This window comes from Chrysoperla carnea, chromosome 2, assembly GCF_905475395.1.
Source record: "Chrysoperla carnea chromosome 2, inChrCarn1.1, whole genome shotgun sequence".
NCBI classification, from domain to species: Eukaryota; Metazoa; Arthropoda; class Insecta; order Neuroptera; family Chrysopidae; genus Chrysoperla; species Chrysoperla carnea.
In genome coordinates, this window is record NC_058338.1 from 68468090 (window position 1) to 68493352 (window position 25263).

The 25263-nt window shown below is 29.8% G+C and overlaps 1 protein-coding gene across 1 annotated transcript in view; it reads right to left on the reverse strand.

Moving 5' to 3' along the window:
• Positions 1 to 513: 513 nt before the first annotated feature.
• LOC123291868 (echinoderm microtubule-associated protein-like 2) overlaps positions 514 to 25263 on the reverse strand; it is a 44364-nt gene continuing 19614 nt past the window's right edge. The window contains exons 3-13 of the mRNA XM_044872301.1: positions 24386 to 24767; positions 23829 to 23897; positions 7434 to 7739; positions 7165 to 7237; positions 6839 to 7042; positions 5823 to 6218; positions 5139 to 5396; positions 4677 to 4931; positions 2620 to 2707; positions 2326 to 2552; positions 514 to 998 (exon numbers count right to left, since the gene is read on the reverse strand). Of these exons, the coding sequence (XP_044728236.1) occupies positions 867 to 998; positions 2326 to 2552; positions 2620 to 2707; positions 4677 to 4931; positions 5139 to 5396; positions 5823 to 6218; positions 6839 to 7042; positions 7165 to 7237; positions 7434 to 7739; positions 23829 to 23897; positions 24386 to 24767 (2390 nt within the window). The 3' untranslated portion in view covers positions 514 to 866. The remainder of the gene's footprint in view (positions 999 to 2325; positions 2553 to 2619; positions 2708 to 4676; positions 4932 to 5138; positions 5397 to 5822; positions 6219 to 6838; positions 7043 to 7164; positions 7238 to 7433; positions 7740 to 23828; positions 23898 to 24385; positions 24768 to 25263) is intronic.

The following is a 25263-nucleotide window of genomic DNA, read 5'->3' on the forward strand; positions in this document are numbered from 1 at the left end:
TGCTTTCTTTTTAAATTTTGTGAATTCACTTGCCGCTAGTTTAATTTCTAAAAATTCTTTCTCAGTGAGCGTCTACATCGCGAAATAAATAACTTTACTAAATTTCAAGTAAATTGGGTGTATAGTTTTAGACATCTCGTGATTAGTCAGTCAGTGAATGGTATATTTCGGTTTTTTTATTGAGATTATTTACAGAGTTGATATGTTCTTTGGTTTCGTCAGAATCAAATATCAATTGAACTTTAAAATATAATCTTAATTTTGAAACGATTCAAATAAAACGCCAACTTTTCTTCATTTTAGGGAAGAAAAAGAACCTAATGTTTTAGGTAGTGATAAATAATAAAAAATTCAGTATCATTTTCGTAAATATATTTATTGTTTGAATTGCTAAATAAATTAGGCCACTCACTCTGAAAAATAAGTGATTATATAAAATATATATTTTAAAAAATGCAATTCATTTTAAAGTAAAAAGATTCATAGGCTTATTTATGAAATATAAAAAGCTATAATTATTATTGAAATGATGAAAAACGATTACCAACTTAATATTATGTAATGCATTATTACAAATTTTATGTAGCCCATAACCTATTGTCATTATCAATTACTGATCATTAACAGAGTTTCAAAGACTTGTTTGAGACAAGAAAAATGGTTTATAATTAAAAATGCGGTAATAGGTTATGGGCCACGGTATCTCAATTAATTTGAAATCACTGCTTTCTCAGAGTTAAATATGAAAAAAAAAAAGTATAATATTTTATAAAAATATTTGATAAATTCAATATAATAATAATTATTATATATATTACGATATATAAATATGTATAATTGTTACAAATAATATTAATAATAAAGCCTTAATATTTATACACAGTCCATTGCATGACACTGGTGTCCATGCCACCAGTTGATATTAAACGGGTATCATCGTATAAAAATGATACATTTGTTACATGACTGCTATGGCCATCATACGAATGACAAAGTGACTGAAAACAAAGAATAAATTTCGATTAATTATCATGTTCCATAGATCACAAATAATGTAAAAAATAAAAAAAAATACGTCCAAATTCAATTTTCAGCCAACCAAAATAAAACTCCTTGCGGGCATTGTATTCAGTACAAAGCAAAAAGGATCAATCAAAAACAATCGCGGCAGTAAAAGATATGTTTTCTCTCCAATAGTCCCGTTAGTTGTGTGTTTTGAAATTTAAGGCTTGGAATGAGTCAAAGCGAACAGAATAAGTAGTACTTTTAGATGGAACGAAATACTTAGCATGATTAAACGAACGAAAGGGAGAATGAAAAAAATCGATCATTTAAATTGTTAAATAACAATCCGTAAATCTGTCTTTAGACAAATAATGAGTAACTAAGAAAAACAAAAATAACTACTAAAAGGAATGTGCTCTATCCTCCAAGTGACTAAATCGGAATTGTCAAGTTGAGAAGCATGCGCATCGTGATCAACGTCTCTTGGACGCTAAAAATAATAATATATTCTCGGCGCCGTAATATCAAAGAATTTGTAATGATAAAAACGAATGGTTCCAGCTAAAATTGAGTTTTCCAAGTTTCCAGATTTATTGAAAGTTTAAGCTGTTAAATTAAAATCCTGTTTTTATATGGTATAATAATAATAATAATGGGATTTAGCCTCCGTTTCTCTACTATATACGTTTATAACCGAGGCCACCCACATTTTTTAAAAAATCTTTATTCATTAATAAACTACATCCGTATACAATTAAATTTATGATGTGCGTGGAGTCGGTTATCTCGTTCTTATCCAAGCAACGGTTGTGTGATCAATTTTACCGCACCATATATTATAATTGTTCACAATGCCGCTGCCTGGATTCGAACCCGAAACCTAAGTTTCAATAGACAAATCGTTAAAGTCAATTCCGCTTTATCCGCTTGGCTACTTAGCCTTTTTTGGTCTTATGCTAAACATAAACTTAAATTTTAAAACCATTGGGCAACTATTAAACTTAATAATAACTCTCTCGGGGACCACGACAACTTGCATTGGAGAGTGTTTTAGATATTTTCAGCTGAAAATATCACAAAATACTGAAGCAGTTTTATAGCCATAGTGTTTTGAAGGTTTTTTCAAGTATCTCGCTATTTGAATTGAATTAAAAGCCAATACAAAAATAGGTGAATATTATGCGACGTTTTTTTAGTATAGCTCGAAAATATTAGGAATATCAAATGCTGAAGAGGACGTTTTGACATGCTATATTTGGCTGTAACTTTTGGTCAACTACGGATTTTTTCTTTTTATTAATAAAAGAACAAAATACTTACTCGTGGTTGAGAAACTGGATATGAATATAATTTCACTTTTCCAAAATCATCAGCCGTTGCGACTAACTTTTGATCATTACTTCTATCACAATGATTAACATCAGTACCATCGGCACCTTCTGGCCAAATACCAATTGTTTGGAATGTTAATGTACAATTATTTGTAGTCCATTGAACATCACGCATTGTAGCACTTTGTGGAATTTGTCTGCATGTTGAAGCATTCCCTAAAAATAATTGTGATTGTAAATAAGTGAGTTAAATTTTTCAAAATTTTTTTTTCGACCAACTTACAATATAAAAGTTCATAGTCCCCGGAATTACTTCTAAGATATTGGCTGTCTGCTGACCAATCTAGATGTGTTATAAAACTGGAATGACCCTGAAATCAAATATCGAATAAAATTTACAGTCTACTAAATACCCGAGTCAATATGGCTAAATTTTACTGATGACCTGGAAAAATTAACTTACAATTCAGATTCTAATAACAAAAAAAAAATCTCTATGATATTTGAAACCGACTTCACCCTTTAGTTTTATGTATTGAAAATGAGTACCCAGCGAATTTTTAGGGGCGCTGAATCCAAATTTAATATCAACTTTAATTTTTTTTCTTATTTAAGGAGGGGTACATCCCGAGCAGAATTAGCTAAAAATAGCTAAAAATAAAATAAAAAATTCTAAAAATGGGTAAAGTTTTTTGAGTCGCTAAATCCATTTATATCAGTTTTAAGCCTTTCCCATAATAAACCCCTAAAAATCATTATAGCATTTGTAGGGGAGAGGTTGAAATGTTTTTATCTATTTCAGCACCCATTTGTAGGGTGTCCTTCCTCAAATACGAAAAAAACTTAAAATTGATATTAATTTTGGATTGAGCGACCCAAAAAACCTTTGAATACTTATCCTCAACAATTTTTATGATTCTTTAGGGGTCGGTTATACCCCCCCCCCCCCTACATATACCCAGCCCAAAAAACTAAAGAGAGGAATTTGGTTCAAATATCATATAATCAAGGATCAAAAAAATTATGAAAATCGGAGTTATGAGTCAACTTCCAGGTTATTTGATCTTATTGACTCGGGTGAATAAGTTCAAAGAAAGTTTATGTTAATTAGCCTAAAAGCATCGTAATGTTTACTTTTTACAATTGTCGGATCTGAGACACAGCTTTTTGTGCACTTGACCTTTTTATTAAAGTGTGAATGTGTTTAATTAATATGTGTTTTTACAGAAAAGCCATTAGCGCATCAAACACGAATACTCTTGTCTACGATAACTTTGGTGTGAGATGTTTTAATAAAGCCTTCTAAAATGCGACTGTTTCTGGACTTGCGATTGTAACTTCAGATGAATTTTGCAAATTGAAACTCGCAGGCTTGGCTCCCACATTATTTTCGTAGAAAATAGTAATCGCATATGGCTAACTTATTGTGGAAAATATTCAATTTTTGTTTGGTGTGTTTGTGATTAGCAATGGTGATTTAAATTTGCTCCTTACACTGTCGTAGCTGCTAGCGACAAAAAGGCAAAAATTTGCATGAATGGTAGCAGAGCTATGCACAAGATAATAATAATCATTATTTTTAATTTTATTTCTTAAACTATATCCTAATATACAATTAATTTTATGATGTGGGTAGAGTCGGTGATTTCGTTGTTATCCAAGCGACGACAGTGTGATCAATTTACGGCCCCATTAATATTTTTGTTTACACTGCCGCTGCCTGGATTTGAACCCGCAACATCCCAGCCTGTAGTCAAAGCAAATTAAGGCACCTTAACAAGCTCGGCTACTACCCGCTTTATGTACAAGATAACAAAATTTTTAAAGCCGTCTATTATTAGAGCGGTAAATTGTTATTCAGTTTAATTAAACTAACTTAACTTAACTTGTTACCATTAATTTAAACCTTTGCGATTTTTGTAGAGGCGACTACAGCCATACTTGGAGCAAATATACATTAGTGCAATAACTCATGTTTTTATTTGTTTTATAGTTTACCATTATTATTAACCCAGAGCGTCGTCTATGTTTAGTAACAGCCTAATCACCAGTCGCATGAAAATATATTGAATAAATACAAATTCAGAAATAATACCACAGAAAATGGTAATCAGAAAGGCTTCAACCATGACACAATCGTGATGGTTTAAGTACTAATTTATCATTTTATTGAACAATAATGGATGAGTCGTCTCTGACATTGAGTATCTGATCTTGAAATATTCTGTGGTAATATTTATATACTGATGTTACAAAGTTTAGAAACTATTTGAAACAATAGAACTGGCTCTTCGTATAATGTTTCGAAACTTTGCGCCAAGGAAATATCGCAATACTAACCATACATCTGCCTACACGATTATACCGTCTTCCGTCATCTGATACTTGATATATATAAATATAATTATCACGTGAACCAATTGCTAACATTTTGCCATCAGGTGAGAATCTCATTACTTGTATTGGTTCAGCACCATCTGTATGTTGTCCAAGTAAATCTCGTGTTTGAGAATCGAAAACTAACCAACGACCAGAAATACAACCAACCAAAACTACTCCACCATCTGCAGAAAATGCTACAGATTGTGCTTGTTCCTAAAAATAATAATCCTTTAAATAAATTTCATCCTCAAAACAGCCTTGAAATAAGTTGCCAAGTAGAAATGAAATTTACAAGAGAACATCAATCAGCGAGACAAAGACTGGGTTATACAGTACCTACAAGTAAAAGATACCTTGATATTTCTATTTGAAAACTTATTTTGAAAATATTCGATAAAGAATTAATTTTGAAATTATTACCCCAATATCTTTACTCCAAACAACACTATGTGACATGGAATCCCACATTTGAAGTAATCGATCCATACCAGCTGTGGCGAACTGAGGTAACGACGGATGTGTTGCTAAGCCCCATAATTCATCAGCATGTCCAAGTACCGCCGGTTGGAAACCAAGACCAATGGCACCTGTTAATATACAGTTTCTTGTGGTGCCAATTAATAATTGAGATCCACGCCCCTCAGAAATTACACGTATTCCGCCAAAATGTAATTCAATCTGAAATTTAAAACAATTTGAAATAGGATTTTCCTTTTACACTTTATAGTGTGTCGCATTTAAGATGAAGACACCCTCATATTTTCGTTTTTTTTAGGAAGATGGGTCACATTTTTTAAGATACTTAACCGAAATCTGAACTTTAAACTCAGCCTACTACAAATAGGCCGATGGTTAGAGATATCGAAAAAAAACTATTTAAAAAGTTGCTTAGAATACTTTTTTATACCCATATAACCGATTTTCATGACAAAATTTGCATTTTTAATCTTTTCATTAAAAATTTAAAAAAAAAAAATAATTAAGGTAAAAAAATTTCTTTTTCTAATGTAGGGAACTACGATCTGCCATACTACCTAATGAGAATTTTAACAGGATCAAGTACATTCTGTTTTGTAACTTCAGTTAAATGTATTTTCAACTTACTTGTGCTTCTTGACCAGTTCTATTTAAATTAGAATCAAATTGTATCAGTCTTCCATCTTTACCACCCCCAGAAATAATGGCACCTTCTTTAGTGACACACAATGAGAATATCGAACCTTCATGAACATTTTTAATTAATTTTGTAATAGTATTTGTACCACGTCCCCATACAATTATATTTCCATTCGAGTCACCGGTAATTACATCACCCATTTCAGTGAATGCAACACATGTCACATATTTTGGTTTATCACGATTTTCAAAAATACCCATACGCTTGTATAATGTACCACCATTGTCTAATGTCCAAAAACTAATATGAGATTTACCACATGTTATAATTACATTACGATCTAATGGATGGAATTCGGCAGCAACAACTGTATCGACGGAACACTAAAAATTCGCAAAAGTTCGAATTTAGAAAATATATTACATTTGTTAAATTAAAAAATTTAAGAATGAACCAGCAAACATTGTTTTGTGGTATAATAAATTCATTCCCGCACTGTTTTCATGGGCGGTAATAAATTCACTTACTAAAATAACTTTTTTAATTTTCTATTTTTATCAATAAGCAATGACAAATTTTAAATAAAAAATATCGTTTATTTTCATATTTTAGAGGCGTAGATAAAGTTTTGTACGATATACGTGTAAAAACGCATTATTAACGTATTTCTGCGATTGTCCAACTCGTGCAAATTTCGCAGGCGTACGTTAATAATGCTGTTATACTATTATTCTTTATGTCAAACGCTTCCATGAAATGATCAGGTGCCTAAAAAGCAACGAAAAGGCGTGATGATCTTGAAATGACAAGATTTTCATCTATAAACAGACAGACAGGGACTTGATTCTTATGCAAACTATTTTTATTTGCCGGGAGTTGAGTATTTTGAATTATGAGCATCGAAGAAGTCTTTAAAACTAGTTTACGTCAGATTAATATACTTTAACGTGATTAATAAAAGAATTTTTTAGAAATAAAGACTATAGTCAATGATTTCACATACCTTAGTTTCTGTAATTTTAACACCATGTTCACCTTTTTGCCAATCCCATACAGAAATATTATGATCGGGAGATTCATCAATTGCAGTTAATAAAACACCACCATCAGCTTTACTGAACGATAAACAGCAAATCGATTTTTCGAAATCACCAATAATTATTGACATTGTTGTTAAACTAACAGAATTCCAAATTCGAATATGCGGCTAAAATAAATATTATTATTACTTCATTATTTCTTAGAATTATTGAGAGTATTCAGAAATCGTTTTAATCCATAGACAAAAACTGATTAGAATACGATTTTTCTCTTTAAAAAATTGCTTACCCGTGCCTCCCTTTTGTCATGACCAGCACATTGTCCAGATGCAACCAATAATTTATTTGGGTGTATCGCCAAACTAGAAATAAAAATTATTTGTTTTATTAATTTTGAATGCTGAAAACGAACATTTAAAAAAAATATAGTTATTAATTTTCGAATTTTAGCTACTTCAAAGGAAAAGCCTTTTGTATATCAGTCCACTCTTGGACCTGGGTGTATTTTGGAGAACCTTTTTTTTCAATTCAGTTTACAATAGAGATATAAAAATATACCTTTTAACATCATCGGTGTGCCCAATGTAATGACGTTGACATTGCTCCTCAACATTATACAGAATAACAACAGCAGCAACAAAATAAACAATTTCACCAGTTGGCAATAGATATAAATTAGATCGGCAATCTCTTCCACGATATCCATACACCCAACTCAATTTTAATTTGGTAGTTGGAGCAGTAGCAACTTTTGTAATATCATAAGTATCCATTTCACTGGATGGTGAATGGAGTACTATGGGACGACCTCGTAAAAACATTCGAACGGTACCTTCTTCTTCGTTCCATGTTGCATCTTTTGTACTGAAAATAAAAAAATCAAAATGTATTCATGGTTTTGAAATAGTTATAAAAATAAAATCCTACGAGCAAGAAGGGGGAACTCCTTTGAATTGTGATTGTTTAAATTATTCCAAAGTATCTTTTAAAGAGTGCTTTGCATAGTAGTAACCGCATGTTAGGAAGAGTGGCAGCTAATCTAGGAGATCAAGAACCCTCAAGTTAATCCTCAAGGCAATCAGGAATACATAAGCTACTGCAGTCAATAAAACGCTTACGATTGTAAAGAATTCACACAGTCAGAGTAAACCATCGTAGATACTTCATCATATTAATGATTATGTCGTCGCATTGGTTCATTAAGCTGTTCACTGTCTCCTTTGCCACTTTGCCTATTTGAGGATTTCATATATTCCGCCAGTCTTTCGTGTGGAGCCTAAATATAATGTGGTAAATTAAATATCCCGATATAACACGAAGCAGGGCGATAAGAGTAAAATAAAAATAACAGATCTTGCATTCTTAAGTGGACTTCATGAAAAAGCATTGTTATAATAGACTTTAGTTATTCATGTGACATGCTTGTCGGATAATCGATGAACCTTGCGTGCCTCTCACGTGTAAGAGAGACAAATATAGTATAGTAAAAGATGTTACAAAAATCGGCTAATACAAATAAATGAAAAAAAAGCTCGCGCTCATTAATTTTGTCAGTCAACTTTAATATTAACCGTTCCATTGAAAAAAGAATTTATTGTTTATTGACAAATAGAAACATTTGCGCCACTAACTCATGCGTTACTAATGATATTTGACACCTAGAAAACACATTCCATGAGGTTTTATCAAAATGAGAGCGGTTTCTTTCATTTTCCGTTATTTGTGTCATCTTTAACTATACTAATAGTTGGGGTATGCTGAAGAAGATTGATGTAAGTTATTGTACAAATGTCACTGCCAGGTATTATGCAAATAGTTGTATGCTGTTGCAAATCAATCAATAATAAACTGGCAAGCTTTGTGCGTCAAATATCTTCTTGTCGAAAACAATTGCGTGTAATAATGTCCAACTCAAACTTCAAAACGTTTTTCTATTTCTTTAGAGTTCCCAATTCTTTTTCATAAAAAGAGTGTAAGAATTTAATTAGAAAATGGATCGTAATACGAACGTAGGACTAAATAGTATTAGAAATAAAAACTTAATACATTTTCTTATGAAATCTCTTAATGTAACATAAAAATATGTTGTTAACTTCTCTTTTGACGATAGCACACGCGTTACGCTTAATTTAACTTCCCACCCATAATTGTCCCAATTTTTAACCCTTTTTAACTCTTCACTAAACATTAATCTTAGCAAAATTCTTTATAATCTTGTGACAAAATCAAAAATATATAAGATAACTACATTAAGATGCCATAAAAAAATTTACGATATTTTTATTTTTCTCGAACCCAATACCAACACTAGATTTTATTAAACAATGATATCATGAATTTTAATACTTTTTAAAACTATTATCAATGACCCACCCCCAAAATATATTCATTTTACGATCCAAATATGGCTAAAATTATTGATTATATTTACCTCATGATTTTAAATACAGAATTTATTACACTTGTGAATAATGTTTAAACAGTATTTGATTTAATTTTACAAATGGTTTTTATTTTGCTAAATAAATAAATATATATCGCTTTCACTTTTTTTTAATACTTGTTTTTAATAATAATTATCATATATGGTTATATGGGTACGAATTGTTGATAATAATTAACATCTATACATGGTAGTAAAAAATAAAATGGATTTGTTTTTAGTCAGATAAGATTATTCATATTGATTTATGGAGTTATAGACACTTTACTTCGATAAAATTCATATAATATGATAGTGCTCATGTATTTCCTTTGAAACATTTCTCGGTAATAGGGAATATTCATGTATTTTTTTTATATATTTAATTCATTGTTTACACCGTTAAAGCAAAGTAAAAAATATAAATACTGCTTAAAAATGCTGTATTTAAGTGTAAAAAAATTTTTAAAATACATTATAATTTTGAGATATTTAAACGCACGTGATCTGTCCAATTGGTGATAGTTCAATGTATAATTTACACTTTAAAAAAATGAATTTACAACACAGAATTTACACTCGTTATTATTAAATTTTCTAATAAAAAGCCGTAGAATAGTATAATTTAATAAAATACCATATAAAATGTAAGTAATTAATATCATATGTCGGTATGTCAACAAATTAGAAATTTTTAAATGCCCTCAATGAATCTGTACTTTTATTAATTAATTTTAAGTAATTAAAAAGATATTAATTACTAAAATAATGGTTTAGTTGACATGTCCAGTCATTAAAACGGAAGAAAAATATTTGAACCAAATTTAAATTTCATGAATATTTCCTATTAGGGCGAAGATACCCTTATTCAAATTTAAATGGTAACTGCTATTTTGTAATACATTGATGGAAGTAATCAGAGAAAATACACAAGGAATTTTATCACATAAAGGTGGTTAGCTACTATTTAAAAATTTTGAAATGGGAGACACTTCTATTCCAATTTTGAGTTTTAAGAGGAAGTTTAAAAAAAGGACTCTACTGAGAGATTCAATTTTATGATTTTAGAATTTTCACGTAAGTTATTTGTCTCCTACAGTATTGTAAAAAAGTGTTGGTTGGTATGCACGGTAAAAGTATAACATGCTTGTCGTTAAATAACATAAAATATCTTCATATCTCTATGTTAAATAATGTGTTTTTTAACTTTATATACATCGTAACTATACCAAGTGCCTTCTCATATACCAAGTGCTGTTTACAAATTTGTTAATATAGGCATCTCTCCACAACCATCAATAATCTAACTAGAGCCGTTTGTGTTAAACAATAAAATTGATTAACTTTGCGTTATTATATCTCAATAAAGATACAAACTTCAGGACAAATAAATTAATGTTCAGTTAGTTATTTGAAAATATCTTAAAGTAATTTTTTTTCTAGAATTTAAAAATTTGTTCAAAACACATTCTCTTCTATGCTCTCGATGTTAATTATCCAAACAAATTAATTAAAGTTATCTTAAAGTAGAGACGGTCGATCGACTTAAAAATTTTATGGTAATTGACTGAGTTAACCATGTATAGACAGTGTTCATTGCGCACTCAATTATTGTTTTACGTCATTTGAGTAAAGAAAGATAAAGAAACAAATACATACATAATACATGTAACGTACAAATTTAAAATATAAACAATAGGTACCTGTATACATGATGTTTACGAAAAAATGTTTCAAACAAAAGTTGTTAAATTTTTTTAAAAGGAATATTTTTTACATTTAAACTTTTGTTCTATCTCTAACGGTTTACAAAATGGGTCATACGGACCCAAGATCTTGACTTATGTTGCTGATTTATGAACTGGATCTTACTTTTTACGCCCTGAGCACGCTATAAAAATTTCAACTTGATACCTTTTTTTCTTTTTGGAGCTATCTTGTTGACAGACGGACGGGCGGACGGATTTTATGAGCACCTATACCAAAATTTTGTTCGTTGCATCCATATTTTTAAGCGTTACAAACCTGGGACTAAACTTAATATACTTTGACATATTATTTCATATATATATATATATGGTCTAAAAATACCCGAATTTCTTAATTTTCCATAAAAATTTCAATTCTATCGACAGTTTATACTAAACTTCTGATACCAGACCCAGAAGCACAGGAAAATCGTATTTACTTTTACACATAAATCTCTTAAAATTGAAAATAAGGAAAATTTTCAATAGTTTATTATGCCTTTGGATAATTAGAATACAAGTCAAAATAATAAAAGCGTGTTAAAATTTAGATTATATCTGAAACATGAATATCATAATTTGTGAACTATGACTTATTAAAATAAAATATGTTATTTAATATTCGTTACATGATTTAAACCACCAATTTTAGTTTTGAATTAGGTAGGTATGTTATTAAGTAGTTGAATGTTGATACTATCGACATGGTCTCTAAGGAAGGTATTTCCCGTTGACTAATCACTTAAGAACTATGTATATGTATTTAATAATAAAACAATGGATTTATTTATTGTTGAAAACAATGTATCGGCAGGTACTTGGTTACATTTTAAATCACTGTTCTGAGTAAAATTATACGAGGTGTCTCAAAAATATGTACATTTTGATTAAGTTTTAATATAATTTATCGTTTGCTAGATAAGTTCAAAGAATCGAAAGACAAGTCATTGAAACGATCAGCATCTCTTAGAAAATTTGATCGACAAGTATCTTTTTTCTGTGGAGGCAATGTTCAATGTTCACTGTACACGACAAGCTTCAATCTAAGAGTTGAAAGTCATTGAAAAGAAATGTGTCTAAATAGTGTCTATTAGCAATTGTTTTAGATTAGGAGACTTTTGGATTTCAATGTTCAGTTTTATCATCTGCACTTGGATCACACTATCCGACAATCTGAATGGAAACTCTCATTAAAAGATAGTTTTTTTACATTTGTTTACATTATTTTGGATTTTGAATCTGTATAACCAAAAGAAGGCCTATTTGTCTGCCCAATTTTAACTATGCAGAGGATTTTCATCGGGCTTTTTAATAAATATTCATTCATAAAAAATTTAATTATGTTTTTCGTCTTCTAAAAACTGTCCAGTTTTATATAGTTAGTGGAAGCGCAAATATGTGCTATTTTTAACCGACTTCAAACAAAGAAGGAGGAGGTTATCAAATCGACTGTATTTTTTTTATGTATGTTACCTCAGAACTTTTGACTATTTGAAAGCTGGTCCCATCCCATTTTATTTTGGTTCAGTTCTGATAACGGATTTATGAGAAAACAATAAGTCTTAAATTTGCATTAAGTATGCACGACAAGAGGACGAAGAGCTCAATATCACGCCAAACGATTTCGATGATTCTTTTTTAGTGACAAATTAGTTAGTGTACTTCAGATTCACTAAAAATCACAAAATAAAAAAAAACTTCCAACAAAAAGAAAACCGACTTCAAAATAAAAACTTTTCCAAAACAAATTATTATGCACAAAAAGTAAAAAAAAAAGGTTAGTATAATGTAGTTAAAATTATTATTATTAGAGCCGGTGTCAGTCAAGCTATTGTAGCAACCTGTTCTGTCATAGTTGTTTCCTTGGCAGACACCGACTCCAAAAATAACAATAATTTTAACTACATTATATTATCGTTATTTTTTTACTTTTTAGTGTATATTAATTTGTTTTGGAAAAGTTTTTCTTTTGAAGTCGGTTTTCTTTTTGTTTAAAGTTTTTTTAAATTAATATAGGGTATAATTTATTTGCGCTTTCACCATTTTTTGACTCTTAACTGTTTTTATAGGAAATGTCGATTAAAAAAAAACTACAGAATACAATTTGTAATTCAAGGTAACTTTGTATCTTTCAATTCAAATAAAAAGGAGCTTTATTAACTTATTTTTTTCCTGTAAAATATACATATCAAGACGAGAAAGAATCAAAATTGTCATCATAGTGTCAATATAGTTTTTGTATGATTCGATTTTACGTAAAATTATTTGTAAATGGAATGACATTGTGACTTTTTGTAGATTGTAGGTGTTAAATGAACAGTTTGACGCGTAAAGATAGTGTAAATGTATTAATGAATCTTTGACGTATATAATGATAGATTATCAACTTCCGCAAACAAGATATGGGCATACAAGTAGAGCAATTTAAAAATCGATTCAATTTTACTACATTTTCATTAACAATATACATAATTTACTTTTTATTATCGCCGCATAATTATTATTTATAAATAAAAATGGTAGCAAAAAAAAAAAAAAAAAAATTAAGCTGAATCTTTTAGCAGTAGGTACTTTTATTAGTGGGTATTTTTAAATGATTTGAATATCTGTTTTCAGAAAACAATTTTGTTAACAGACAAACAGACGAGCAGATAGACAGACAGGTTAGTGAAAATGGGCTATTTATTTCCACTATAAAATTTCTGAGCGGTGTAACCTTCAGTTTAATCGTATATCATTCTGTTGGGCGATGCAAGTTATAACAGCAGGATATCGTTAATAAAACATAAGAATAAAATAATGAAAATTTAAACGCCGTTTTCTTGATAAAAGATATGTAATTTTGGAAGAAAATTGATATATTTTTGTGAATATTGTCAAAACACCTGCTTAGAACAATTTGAAATATGATAGTATAAGCTAAGGATCTTTTATGATTTAAGAATGTACGAGCGCCAGAACAATTTTGAATAAAAGGCTTGATTTTTTTTAATATGCAGTTGGTCTAAAAAATTAATTCTGAAATTTCAGGGGAGGTTGCTCGATTATTTAAATAAATAAAATATTTCAAAAGTAGACATATTTAACATTAGTCTTATGGGAAAACGGTAGATAAATGATATATTTTCATAAATTTCTCCAAAAAAACTAGTCCGTAGAAATTAAAAAAAAAAAAAAAAAATTTTTATTAAAATTAAAACCATAATAAACAATTTAAAACAAAAAACAACCCTTTGTGCCAGACTATTAAAGGATGTATGAGCACGGTATTGGGGACACAAATTAAAAAAATAAATATATATATATATATTCAATTTTGATGGTGAACTATGTTATAACCTGACAATATAAGACGGAAAATAATAATATAATTATTCGATATCTGGAATAATTTGCAGAATATCGAAAATTCAAAATTTTGTTTAAATAGTTAGCTTTCAATATTTCAAAAACTAAGGCAGATATCGAAAAATTTTATTCTTTTTTTTCGTTTAAATTTATTAAGTTATAACAAAATTCATCATCAAAGTTGAAAATAAGGTACCAATAATTTCAACTACAAGTCTAAACTTGCCCTGGCGCTCGTACTACCTTAAACCTTATATACAGATAATATATGATACCAGCGGTGAAAATATGGGTGTGTCATAAAAAAAAAAAAAACTTCTAACGTAAATACAATAACGTTGCGCAATGCCCCATGTTTGGGACATTATGTACCAAATTGCAAATTTTTTAAAGTTTTGGCAATATTCTCAAAAATACCATTTTTCTTCCAAAATTTCAACATTTTGACTATAAGAGTATTAAGAAATTGTCATTATTTTAACGCTATTTGTCATTTGATAAAGTCCTGCTGTCGTAACCTGGACCACCCTGTATATTCTTTATGCCGGGTATTTGTCACAAATTGCCGATATCGAACGGATTTTTAATAAGTTTCAACATAGAAGACCCTTCTCTAATCTTAAATTTTTTTTATTTCAAACCTATTTTTTAAATTATTGTGGTGAAAAGTTTATGATCACTCGACAAGAGAAGTTTATGGAAAAATATCCGGCATATATACTTTAAAAAAATGCGATTTATATTCGATAAAGCAAAGCGGAAAAATATAATTTCAAACAGTTTGAATAGAATTAAAATTACGATTTTATAAAGTAAAAAAAGACATAGTTGTTTATTTACGTGTATTTTACAATATTAAAATCACTTAAAACTTTTTATTAAAAACACGGAACTGTAACGGTTCAAATTATGGACCATAATGCAGATAAAATATATTGATACAAGGTCAATTCAGATCGGCTTTTTCGAAATATAACGGAAAACGTAATCATTAATACGTGGCATTGAGTGAGCGAGTAAGCGCAATAAAATTTCGATTTACACCTTGAAATAGATATTAAGGAATAAAATAGAAGTTCTTTCGATTCGATATTAGATGTCACTAGTAGTGTAGAATGTATCATCTAACACGCGTATAGGTATCACATGTGTGTAAATTGATACCCCAAGGTTAGTTACAATTTTGATATAATTGTAATTATATACAGCGTGGGCCATCCATGGAAATAAGAATGTGAGAGGAAGCAATCATTTCATTAACCCAATGAGACATTCAAAAAAATGAGGCTTCCAAGTTTTCGGAAAGACATAAGCTTTTTTTAAAATTCATTCCAGTTGAGGAGTGAAATTTAAAGAAACCCCCGACATAAAATTGGATCTGATAAATTCGTTAGTATCATCTTAGCTCTTAAACGAAAAATTGATTTTTGTTTTGTTAAAAAGATAATTTCATGAGAGTATTCTTAGCTAGGTTTAAAGAAAGTCTTCTCAACCTTTTGATTAGCTAAGAACGTAGCTTGAAACGTAGCTAAGAACGCTCAATGAAATTATTTTTCCAAAACAAAAAGAAATTAAAATTGATTCATCGGAGCTATCATGCTGCAGGCAGACACACAGATACCCGTTAAACTTATAACACCCCTTTTTCTTACCCCCGGTTTAAAAAAAGTATAGTTGTTTATTTTCCAGGTCGATCGATGGAGATATTTGGATTTGCTAATAAAATTATTTAGAAAAATATTTAAAAGAAAACTTTTAAAAGTTGTCTCATTTACAAAAAATGTAAAGCGGAAGATAATACCTCCAAAGAATGAGGTCCGATAGTAAAATCAACATTCAGCTTTGGCGTAGAATTTGAATAATCATTCTTGTATTTCAAAAAGAAAAACGAAGCAGAAAATCAAAATTTTGGTGTTCTTTTTAACTCCTGAATCAAAAAAAAGAGTGTTATAAATTTGACCGCTATGTGGGTCAGCCTGCCTGTCTGTCTGCCTGTGGCATCGTAGGGCCTAAACGCATAACGGATGAACAGATTTTTTTGTTACGTTAGAAAGGTAATTAATGGAGAATGTTTTTAGCTATTTTTCCAGTGCAAATTCAGGGTTTCGTACCCGGAACAACTAAAAAATTCGCCATATTCAAATTAAAATTATTTTGAATGTTTCTAGTTTTTAAAGATACTTTTTTATTCGATGTATTTATTTTAGACCTTAAATTCTCAGTTTAAGATAATAAAAATTCAAGAAAATCTTGTTCCGTTTGAATCCACGTTGAGAAAGAATTCCATTTGATAAAAAGCTCATATATACTGATTATTATTATACCATGCATATATGAAATATACATAGTATATTAAGATAAGTCCCAAGTTTGTAACGCTTAAAAATAATGATGCAAGAAAAAAATTTTGTCATAGGTGTTCATAAAATCACCCAATTAGTCCATATCCGGTTGTCCGTCCGTCCGTCTGTGGACACGATAACTCAAAAACGAAAAAAGATATCGAGCTGAAACAGCGTACTCAGAGGACGTAAAAAGTGAGGTCAAGTTCGTAAATGAGCATCATAGGTCAATTGGGTCTTGGGTCCGTAGGACCCATCTTGTAAACCGTTATAGATAGAACAAAAGTTTAAATGTAAAAAATGTTCCTTATCAAAAATTAAACAACTTTTGTTTGAAACATTTTTTCGTAAACATCACTGTTTACCCGTGAGGGCGCCAATTAGGCGGAAATTTTATAATATGTACTATACTTGATTATTTAGTTATGTATGTGACACATGTTTGTATGTGTAATGTAATAAAGAAATCAACACTGACTATGCATGGTATTTCAGCAATTAACTCAGTCAATTGTTTGTTTTCACTTGTTATAAAGTAAATTTTAGTTTACACTTGGTTTAATTTGTATGGATAGGTAAGCTTTGTTTGATGCTTAACACTTATTTAATGATCAACAGCTCTTTTCTTTTACAGTAGTTGTATAACACTGAAAAATATTATGGAACCAACGAATAAACTAAAAATTTTCAATTCCCTGCGCTTCCACAATTTTTTTTAGCGAAAATTAAAAAAATAAAATTTTACAATAAAATATAATTCAAATTTGTGATAAAATATACCGGCAACATCGGTAATGTAGATAAGCTTTTCTTTATCTTAAAATATTTTCACAATAACACCTACACTAAACATAACCGCACAAAAACCGATTAATATGATATTTAATATTTATTCAAATTTATATTATATACATTTGAATGAATAATTAAATTTAATAATTAATTCACTTAAATTTAAAAATAATCATTAAATTACTTATTAAAATTAGAAAAGTATCAATTTTTAAAAATTTGCCACTTTTCATATAAAAAACACAGCAAACAACTTGTTATGATTCATGAATTGATACTAAAAATATATAAAGAAATTAAACATGAAACAAGTGTGTTTAGTTTATTACATTAATACAATACAAGGTCAAGCAGACGATTTTAATTTATGAATGATTACCCAACCGTAGCGCAGCGTAAACGGGTAAATAAAAGTAATTAAACTGTATGGCGATTGGCGATTATCTGTAATTATTGTTATTAACAATGGTTTTTTAATACAGTCAATCATACCAACTTTTTTCACCTTGTTTTGAGGCCTTTCAAAGGTATTTAATTTAAATAAAGCGCGTTATTTTCCACAAAACCCAGAGTTAAAGGTTGTGGATAATAACGCGCTTTATTTAAATTAAATACCTTTGAAAGGAACAAACATATAAATAAATAAACATCATATCTGCAGGAAAGCCTTAAATACCACGTTTTATTGCCTTATATACCACTAACATTATTAATAATTTATAAGAGAGTGCTTTTGACAAACTGCCAGTGAAAAGCAAATAAATACCGAGTTGAATCAACATACAAGAATAAACTTTTGAATACACATAAATCATGTTTCTTTGAAAATTTAGAATAATTTTATATCCCATACTACAGTCTTAGCTTTAGTGTACATAGGTGGCCATGATTTGTGTAAATGTCAGGTCCGTGCACACGGGAGTGGTTTTGGGGATCAAAACCCCTTCCATTGAGAAACTGTCAAATTTCAATTTGGAATTAATAATATAGTCCTGTAAATGCACCCATGCATTTCCACTGATGATTCCGATATCCATGGATATTTTGAGCTCGGTATATTCTTCGACTTCTTCTTGAATCGAGTACTTCAAACAGAAAACCTGGATCTTGGCAAAGCTATCGAACTGACAGATGCTGCGAAAGATATTTTGATTGAAAGAAGAGGAAACGCTGGAGAAGATTTCAGGAAAATTTTTAAAACCATGAGCAATATCTGCGATGAATACGACATAGAATTGCCGAATATACTGACTGATTCAGTTGAAGATTATAGATCGATTGTTGAATCATCGGAATATTTTGTCAACAAAATATTTATTGATAAATTTCGATGAAAACTCTTGCTCGATTTTTTGAACTAGAATATTGAATTGTTTCAACTACCTCGTAGTTACTTTTTGAAAAATAGTGAAGAATATCATATTCGAATCGAATTAAATGTTCTCTTTCTCGAAAAAATAATTTCTTGTTTTTATTGACTTAGTGATCTATCATGATGACCAAAAGTTTGAACCCCTTCCTTGGATAATTCCTACGCACGGGCCTGGTAAATGTTTCGTCTTATTGCTATTATTCATACTGCACAGAATGATATAATTATGGTACAAACGGAGACGGGCCAAGAATTTTATCTTTCGTCAAAGAGTCTCTTTACGCAATTATGGTAGCAGTTATTATAGGGCACTGACTGAAAGGCAAGTATACTTGTTCTAAATAATGCACTACGACTGTTACGGAAGTGTGCACAGCGAGAAGAAAGAAACATTGATTCATCTTGTCTATTATACTTCCTAGTCAGCGGTGTCAACTCTACCAACCTTTAGGTAGATCTACCAACTTTAAGAATCTTTTTCAAATCTACTACCTCGCAAGAAAAATCTACCAATTTTTTGAGTTTATAAAAAATTAAAAATTATAATCAAATTCCGTGAAAATGCTTGTAACTATGCCTTAAAATGTATCACCTTTTCATTAATTAAAAACTTACTGAAGAACAGTTATAAATTGTTTAATCAAAATATGAGATGAAGGATCTAGTTTTGGAACGGGCCGACCGAAACCGACAAAAGGGCAACAAATGGATTACGCAAAAAAAAAGAGATTAGATCTACCAAGTTTTAAGCAGGATTTGCTCAAAATTACCAACTTTTTAAATCATATCTACCACCAAGACAGTTTTTGGGTTGACAACGCTGCTTCCTAGCTTTTTTTATGAGAAGACACACTCGGATGATACAGTTTCAAGATGTCTCTCTCTCTCTAAGAGATTTGAACTTTTAGAGTTCAATTCTGCTGTTTGAACAGCTCCAAATAGTTCAAGGAATCGTGGATCTTTGTGAGGAAATCCTTTTCCCAGATGCTACAAGGCGTCTCAAGAACCAGGTGAGACTCAGCTTCTACAACTAAATCTAACCTTGTCAATCGATGAGTTTAGGTGGGAATAGTAAAAGAATACGACATTTTTATATTTACATTGTTTTATAAACATGAAGTTCACTCATTCATTGTTTGCCAAAATAATTATTAGGGTTTTTAAAGCCTATTGTTCTTAGGGTATAAACTAAATTCGACCCTGAATCTTAGAGTAATTAAATTATATTTGTCTATTTTTAGTAACATAATTTAATAGACCATTTAAATATTTAACTGTTTGTTTTTATGTAGGCTTTATACAATTGCTAATAAAAGTCAATTAAGAAATGTTCTTAGTAAGGTACAACAAAACTAAATTTTATTTATTCCTTTTTTTCTTAAATTTCTTCTTAATAGTTTTAAGATCGCAGTTACGGTATTTATGAGTCATAAGATTATTGTCCAAAATATATATTGAGTTTTCATGGTTTTGTTATCGTAATTAAAATATGTATTGCTAAATATTTATAGCTACAATCACATTTATATTCCGCAGATAATTTTAACGTACCCACTAACTTTTTAAAAGAATCATAAATGAAATTGTACATTAAGTAATTTCAAAATATGCAGAAAATTGTAGTTTGTTTTTTTGGGTGATAAAATATTGAATTTGTAAAATTAAAAAATCAAAAACTGATCTACTTACAAACATTGATAAAATTTGAACTGAAGACGCGAAAATTTTCAGCTGATGAAGATGAAAAAATCTTTTAATGGCGAATCAGGCAAAACCAGCATCAGGTAGTTAGGTAGTTTATTTGTGACTTGTATAGAACGAGGGGAAATTTGTCATACATAATATTAACGAAAATGGGTTATAAAATTTCTGGCGTTATAAGTCTTAGCAGAGATGGGAAAAACTGTTAAACTATTTACTTTTTAAATTTGTAAAAAAAAAGTGAATTGTGATAGGCAGCTTAGGTTTCAATTGTCTGCAAGTTCTCTATTATATTTTAATTATACTAACAAAGCCCTAAAAAAGTTTTAATTAGTTGCACTATTATGTTTTGATAAAGCACGAAGCTTTGTTATCTTAGTTAAAAATTTCAAAGTATAAATAATAAAATTAATGTGTTTTTATCATTCATAATATACCAAGAGCCAAGCCTGCACAATATTAACCGTTCGTATATATCGGTAAGGCAGGTGATACCTATTTAAAATTGTAGATAAAAAAGTTGGCTACGAAATTCGATAAATTCGAAAAGCTATAAATTTATTGAACAAAAACAGTCCGCTAAAAAATCGATTGAAAGCGAATATAAACTTATATTGATGATGTTAACAATAATGTGATCAGCGAAATTTTGGAAACAAGTTTTTGAAACAACTTCTTATAACGAAAAGTGTAATTTATAAAACCATGCATTGCTATCTGTAATTTAGTGTACCATGTTTAAACTGGGAAGAAAAAACTAGAAACTTTAATAATCAGGACCCATTATGGGGAAGATTTAGTCCGGGCTATATTTTAAATAGGCCCGGTCTGTTAAAGTCGTTATGTAAACTACTGGACTTTTTTTTTTCTTTCATATTCAATGGTACCTACCCTACGTAACATAGTTCGTCGATTTTTGATAAATTTGCTGTCATGATTTGCAAGATTAAGACGAATTGATTGACGTAAGAATGATCAAATTCGGTTCAAGCGTGTGACCTATAGAGTGCCACAAAGGAACAAACATATAAAGGCTAATAAACACATTGCCCCATCTTTTGTGCCGCGCAGTGGAGAAAGAAAAACCACACACAGCACAATACAAATTTGTATGTCCTGGCTCTTCTAAAAGAGTTTCAAATAATAACGTTATTATTTATAGAAATAAATTAGTACTAATATATTTATACATCTATATTATATATTTATCACATCTATCCTACCGTATAGTATCTACAGAATATTTATCTTTAACCTAAACCATTTCGTGTTATTATTTTACTGCATTGTATTTCACCTTTCACGTAAATTAAATACCAGAAGAAGAATCATAAGCGACACGCAAATATGGTTCTTTTAGGATACCGTACATTAGAATGGTATAAGAGAGTAACGTCACGAAAAAGTAGAGTTCACGAAGACTAAATTTAGGAAATTTTTTTAAATTATTGAAATAAGGTAATGATGAAGTACACCTGGCATTTGAAAGAGACTGTGTTTACTACGCTTACAAACGCACCTCCCCGAAAAAGCTACAAAAATTACTGATTCTAAAATTTAAGACAACTTTAAAAAAATTATTTTTCTTTTCTCAAAATCAAATTCTAATGATTTAATTATGATTTGGTTTTATAATTAAGGAATGAAATTTTATTTTCAGGCAGAAAATCTTTCGCTCACCCTGTTTTAGCAATTAGTCTCATGTGCGAGACGTAGGTACTTCATCTCTATGTAAGTTCAATAAGGAAATAAATTAGTTCAACCGTTTTAAATTAAACTCTCGAAAAACCCAACTCTCGTACTATAAAGTATAGCCCAAAAATGGTATAGTTTGAAGACCCGAAACATTTTTGTGTTTATTCAGATTTAAGACAAATTATTATGGTGGGATAGAAGAGATAACATGTTTCAAGAAATTTCTGAAATAAAACAACTTTCAGTATGTATCTTTTCTTGAACAATAGTCCTCCTGGACACCAAGTTCTATTTTTAATAGTTTTTGGAAAGATAAGAGTTAAGGAAAATAGCAGTAATAAACGCTCATTTATTCCAAAAAGAAGGATTTTGTACAAAGCAGAAGATGATTTAATTTCATTTTTCTCTATTTTGGAGTATTCCAATTTTCATTATCCTTAAAAATTTCGTGAGGCATATTTTTTTTTTTTTTTTGAAACAACATTTGCATATTTTGTGTTTTCTAGACTAGAAAATTATTTATGTAGGCTTACGTACATTTTCGTAATTGCATGACATAGAGGAGGAATCGACCATATATAATATCAGAGGTTGGTATAATTTGAAGGTAAATTACTGCACACTAAGTATTCGTTAAATTCACACATAATCAACGATTTTTTTTAAAAATATTAATTTAAATTTAAAATATGGTATAAAAATATAAAGTTGTAAATTATTATCATAAAAATATTGTTATTAAAATGTATAAAATTACAATCTCCATTTAGCTCGTGCTGGCTTTTTTTAATATCAATTATTGGAAGGAAGTTTTACGTTTATGTTAACTATCAAGTCTACTTCCAGTCAGATTGTTTAATAATATTTTTGAAATTGTAATATTGCCATTTAAGATATGCCATTAATAATTCTTGCATTTTTTTCTTTTTTGTAAAATAAACTCTTTTGTATTCGAACAAAATTAATACACCTACTTTTGCCAATCGGTTAAAATATAGGCCTTAAAATGGTATGCTTTTGAAACTGAGAAAATCAACATTGAGAGTTAGTGGTGTAATAAGGTATGGTTTATGGGTCTAATAATTGAGCTATTTTAGCTGCTGGAGATGTTTTTTTTCTTATCTGCTCTCTAATAACAATTGCACAGCAGTTGATCAGCGGTGGTCGTAAAGTTTCTATTCTTTCTTTCATTAATGACGAATAAAATACCTTTCTAGGCAACAAAATTCAAGGTAGTAAACCCGCAGTATTTATTGCCAGTGTAAGAGTGACAATTTCATAGCCATGAAAATTGAAAATTTGTAACTTATTTAAAGAAGTCCAAATTTCTTACATTTAAATATGTTTTTTCACAATCCAGTTTACGTTGAATCACCTATTGGCCAAATTATAAGCAGGAAAACCTGACTCAACAATCTTAAAAGTTTCTGAAGACTTGAATAAACTTAAGTAAGGTCAAAAAAGACTAAATAAACTTAACTAAGGCTTAAATTAACTTAAAAAAAATCATAAAAATAAAATAAAAACTCATACCCATGTTTCATATTGGACGGGCTCTGACTAGGTTTAGAATAAAGGTTTAGCAGCGATTTTGTGGAAAATCTACAAAAAAATAAAAATAAATAAAATTCTTAAAACTTAAACTTAAAAAATCTTTTTTTTTTGACAATATAATTTTTTGCTTTCGTGGTGATTTGGTCAGGGCATATTTGACAAAAAAAAAACGAATGTTCTTATTTTTGCACTTGAAGTATAAATATTTACTGCATATATGGAGAGGACTTATCAACGTCACCATTTTATAAATAAATCGCTCTCACTCTATCAGTCAGCATTATGAAAAACTCCCGGAGAGAGAATTTCAAGTGCTTTACATGGCAAAGTATTATTCTCGAATTTGCTTGCCTTGTCCTATTTTGCATAATCAAATTTTTTTGTTAAGCAACCAACGGCTATGTAAAACAGCTTATTTGGCAATCCATCTCCGAAAAATATACACAAATCTAATTTTTACACAAGAAGAGTGCTTTTCGTATATACAGGTTGATGCAAATCAACGATCTTGCTAAAATGACCCAAAAAAAACTTACCTGGATTGTACTGGACTGCTACTAACTGACGATGTATAACCATTTCCTTGTGCATGATTAAAATCACCAACCGATGTCCATCTTTTCGCAAGATGTAAATTCGATGCGGATGCTACAGCGCGCTGTTGTGGTGTACCACCTTGTTTTGGTAATGGAGTTGCTCGTGGTGATGGTGATGGCACTGGAGAAACACTGCTAGAACTTGGACTATCGGAATGTAAGGAACCAGTCGATTGATAATGTACGGCACGACGTTGTGGTAACGATGAGGGAACATAACTTGATGCACGTTTTAACGAATCTTTAGCGTCTAATGTTTGATTGTTGCGATATACAACTGTTGGTCGTGTGCGATTCGAGTCTTTATCGTAGGCTGTTTGTGCTGGGAATAAAAGGAAAATTAGAAATGATTTTCTAACAGCTTCATAGTTCAGAGGAATTAAGACGAAATTGTTCAAATATTACAATTAAGTTATCAGTTAAATACAATCTATTCGAGTTTAATGGAACATAAACAACAAAGTTTGGATCGAAGTCATGTTAGATATATTCAGGTATAAGTATATATTTTGATATAAGAAATATACTTGATATTAACGTTGGCAGAGAAAAATATTTATCCGATTCTAAAAACCAGTTATGCTTAAAATTTGGATTACATTAATCAAATTTTTTACATAATTATGGAATCAATTGAGAAGTTGCAGTAATTTTTTTGCCATAAATTCATATATAAATGAAAGAATAATTCATCTAAAGTATATTTATCACGCTAAATTCAAACTTTTCAGCTTCGTTGAAAGCAAGTTGAGAGACAAACCATTTTCATTCTGCATGTTATTTTCTCATTTCTTCAAGTGGCGGCGTTACTAAAGCGA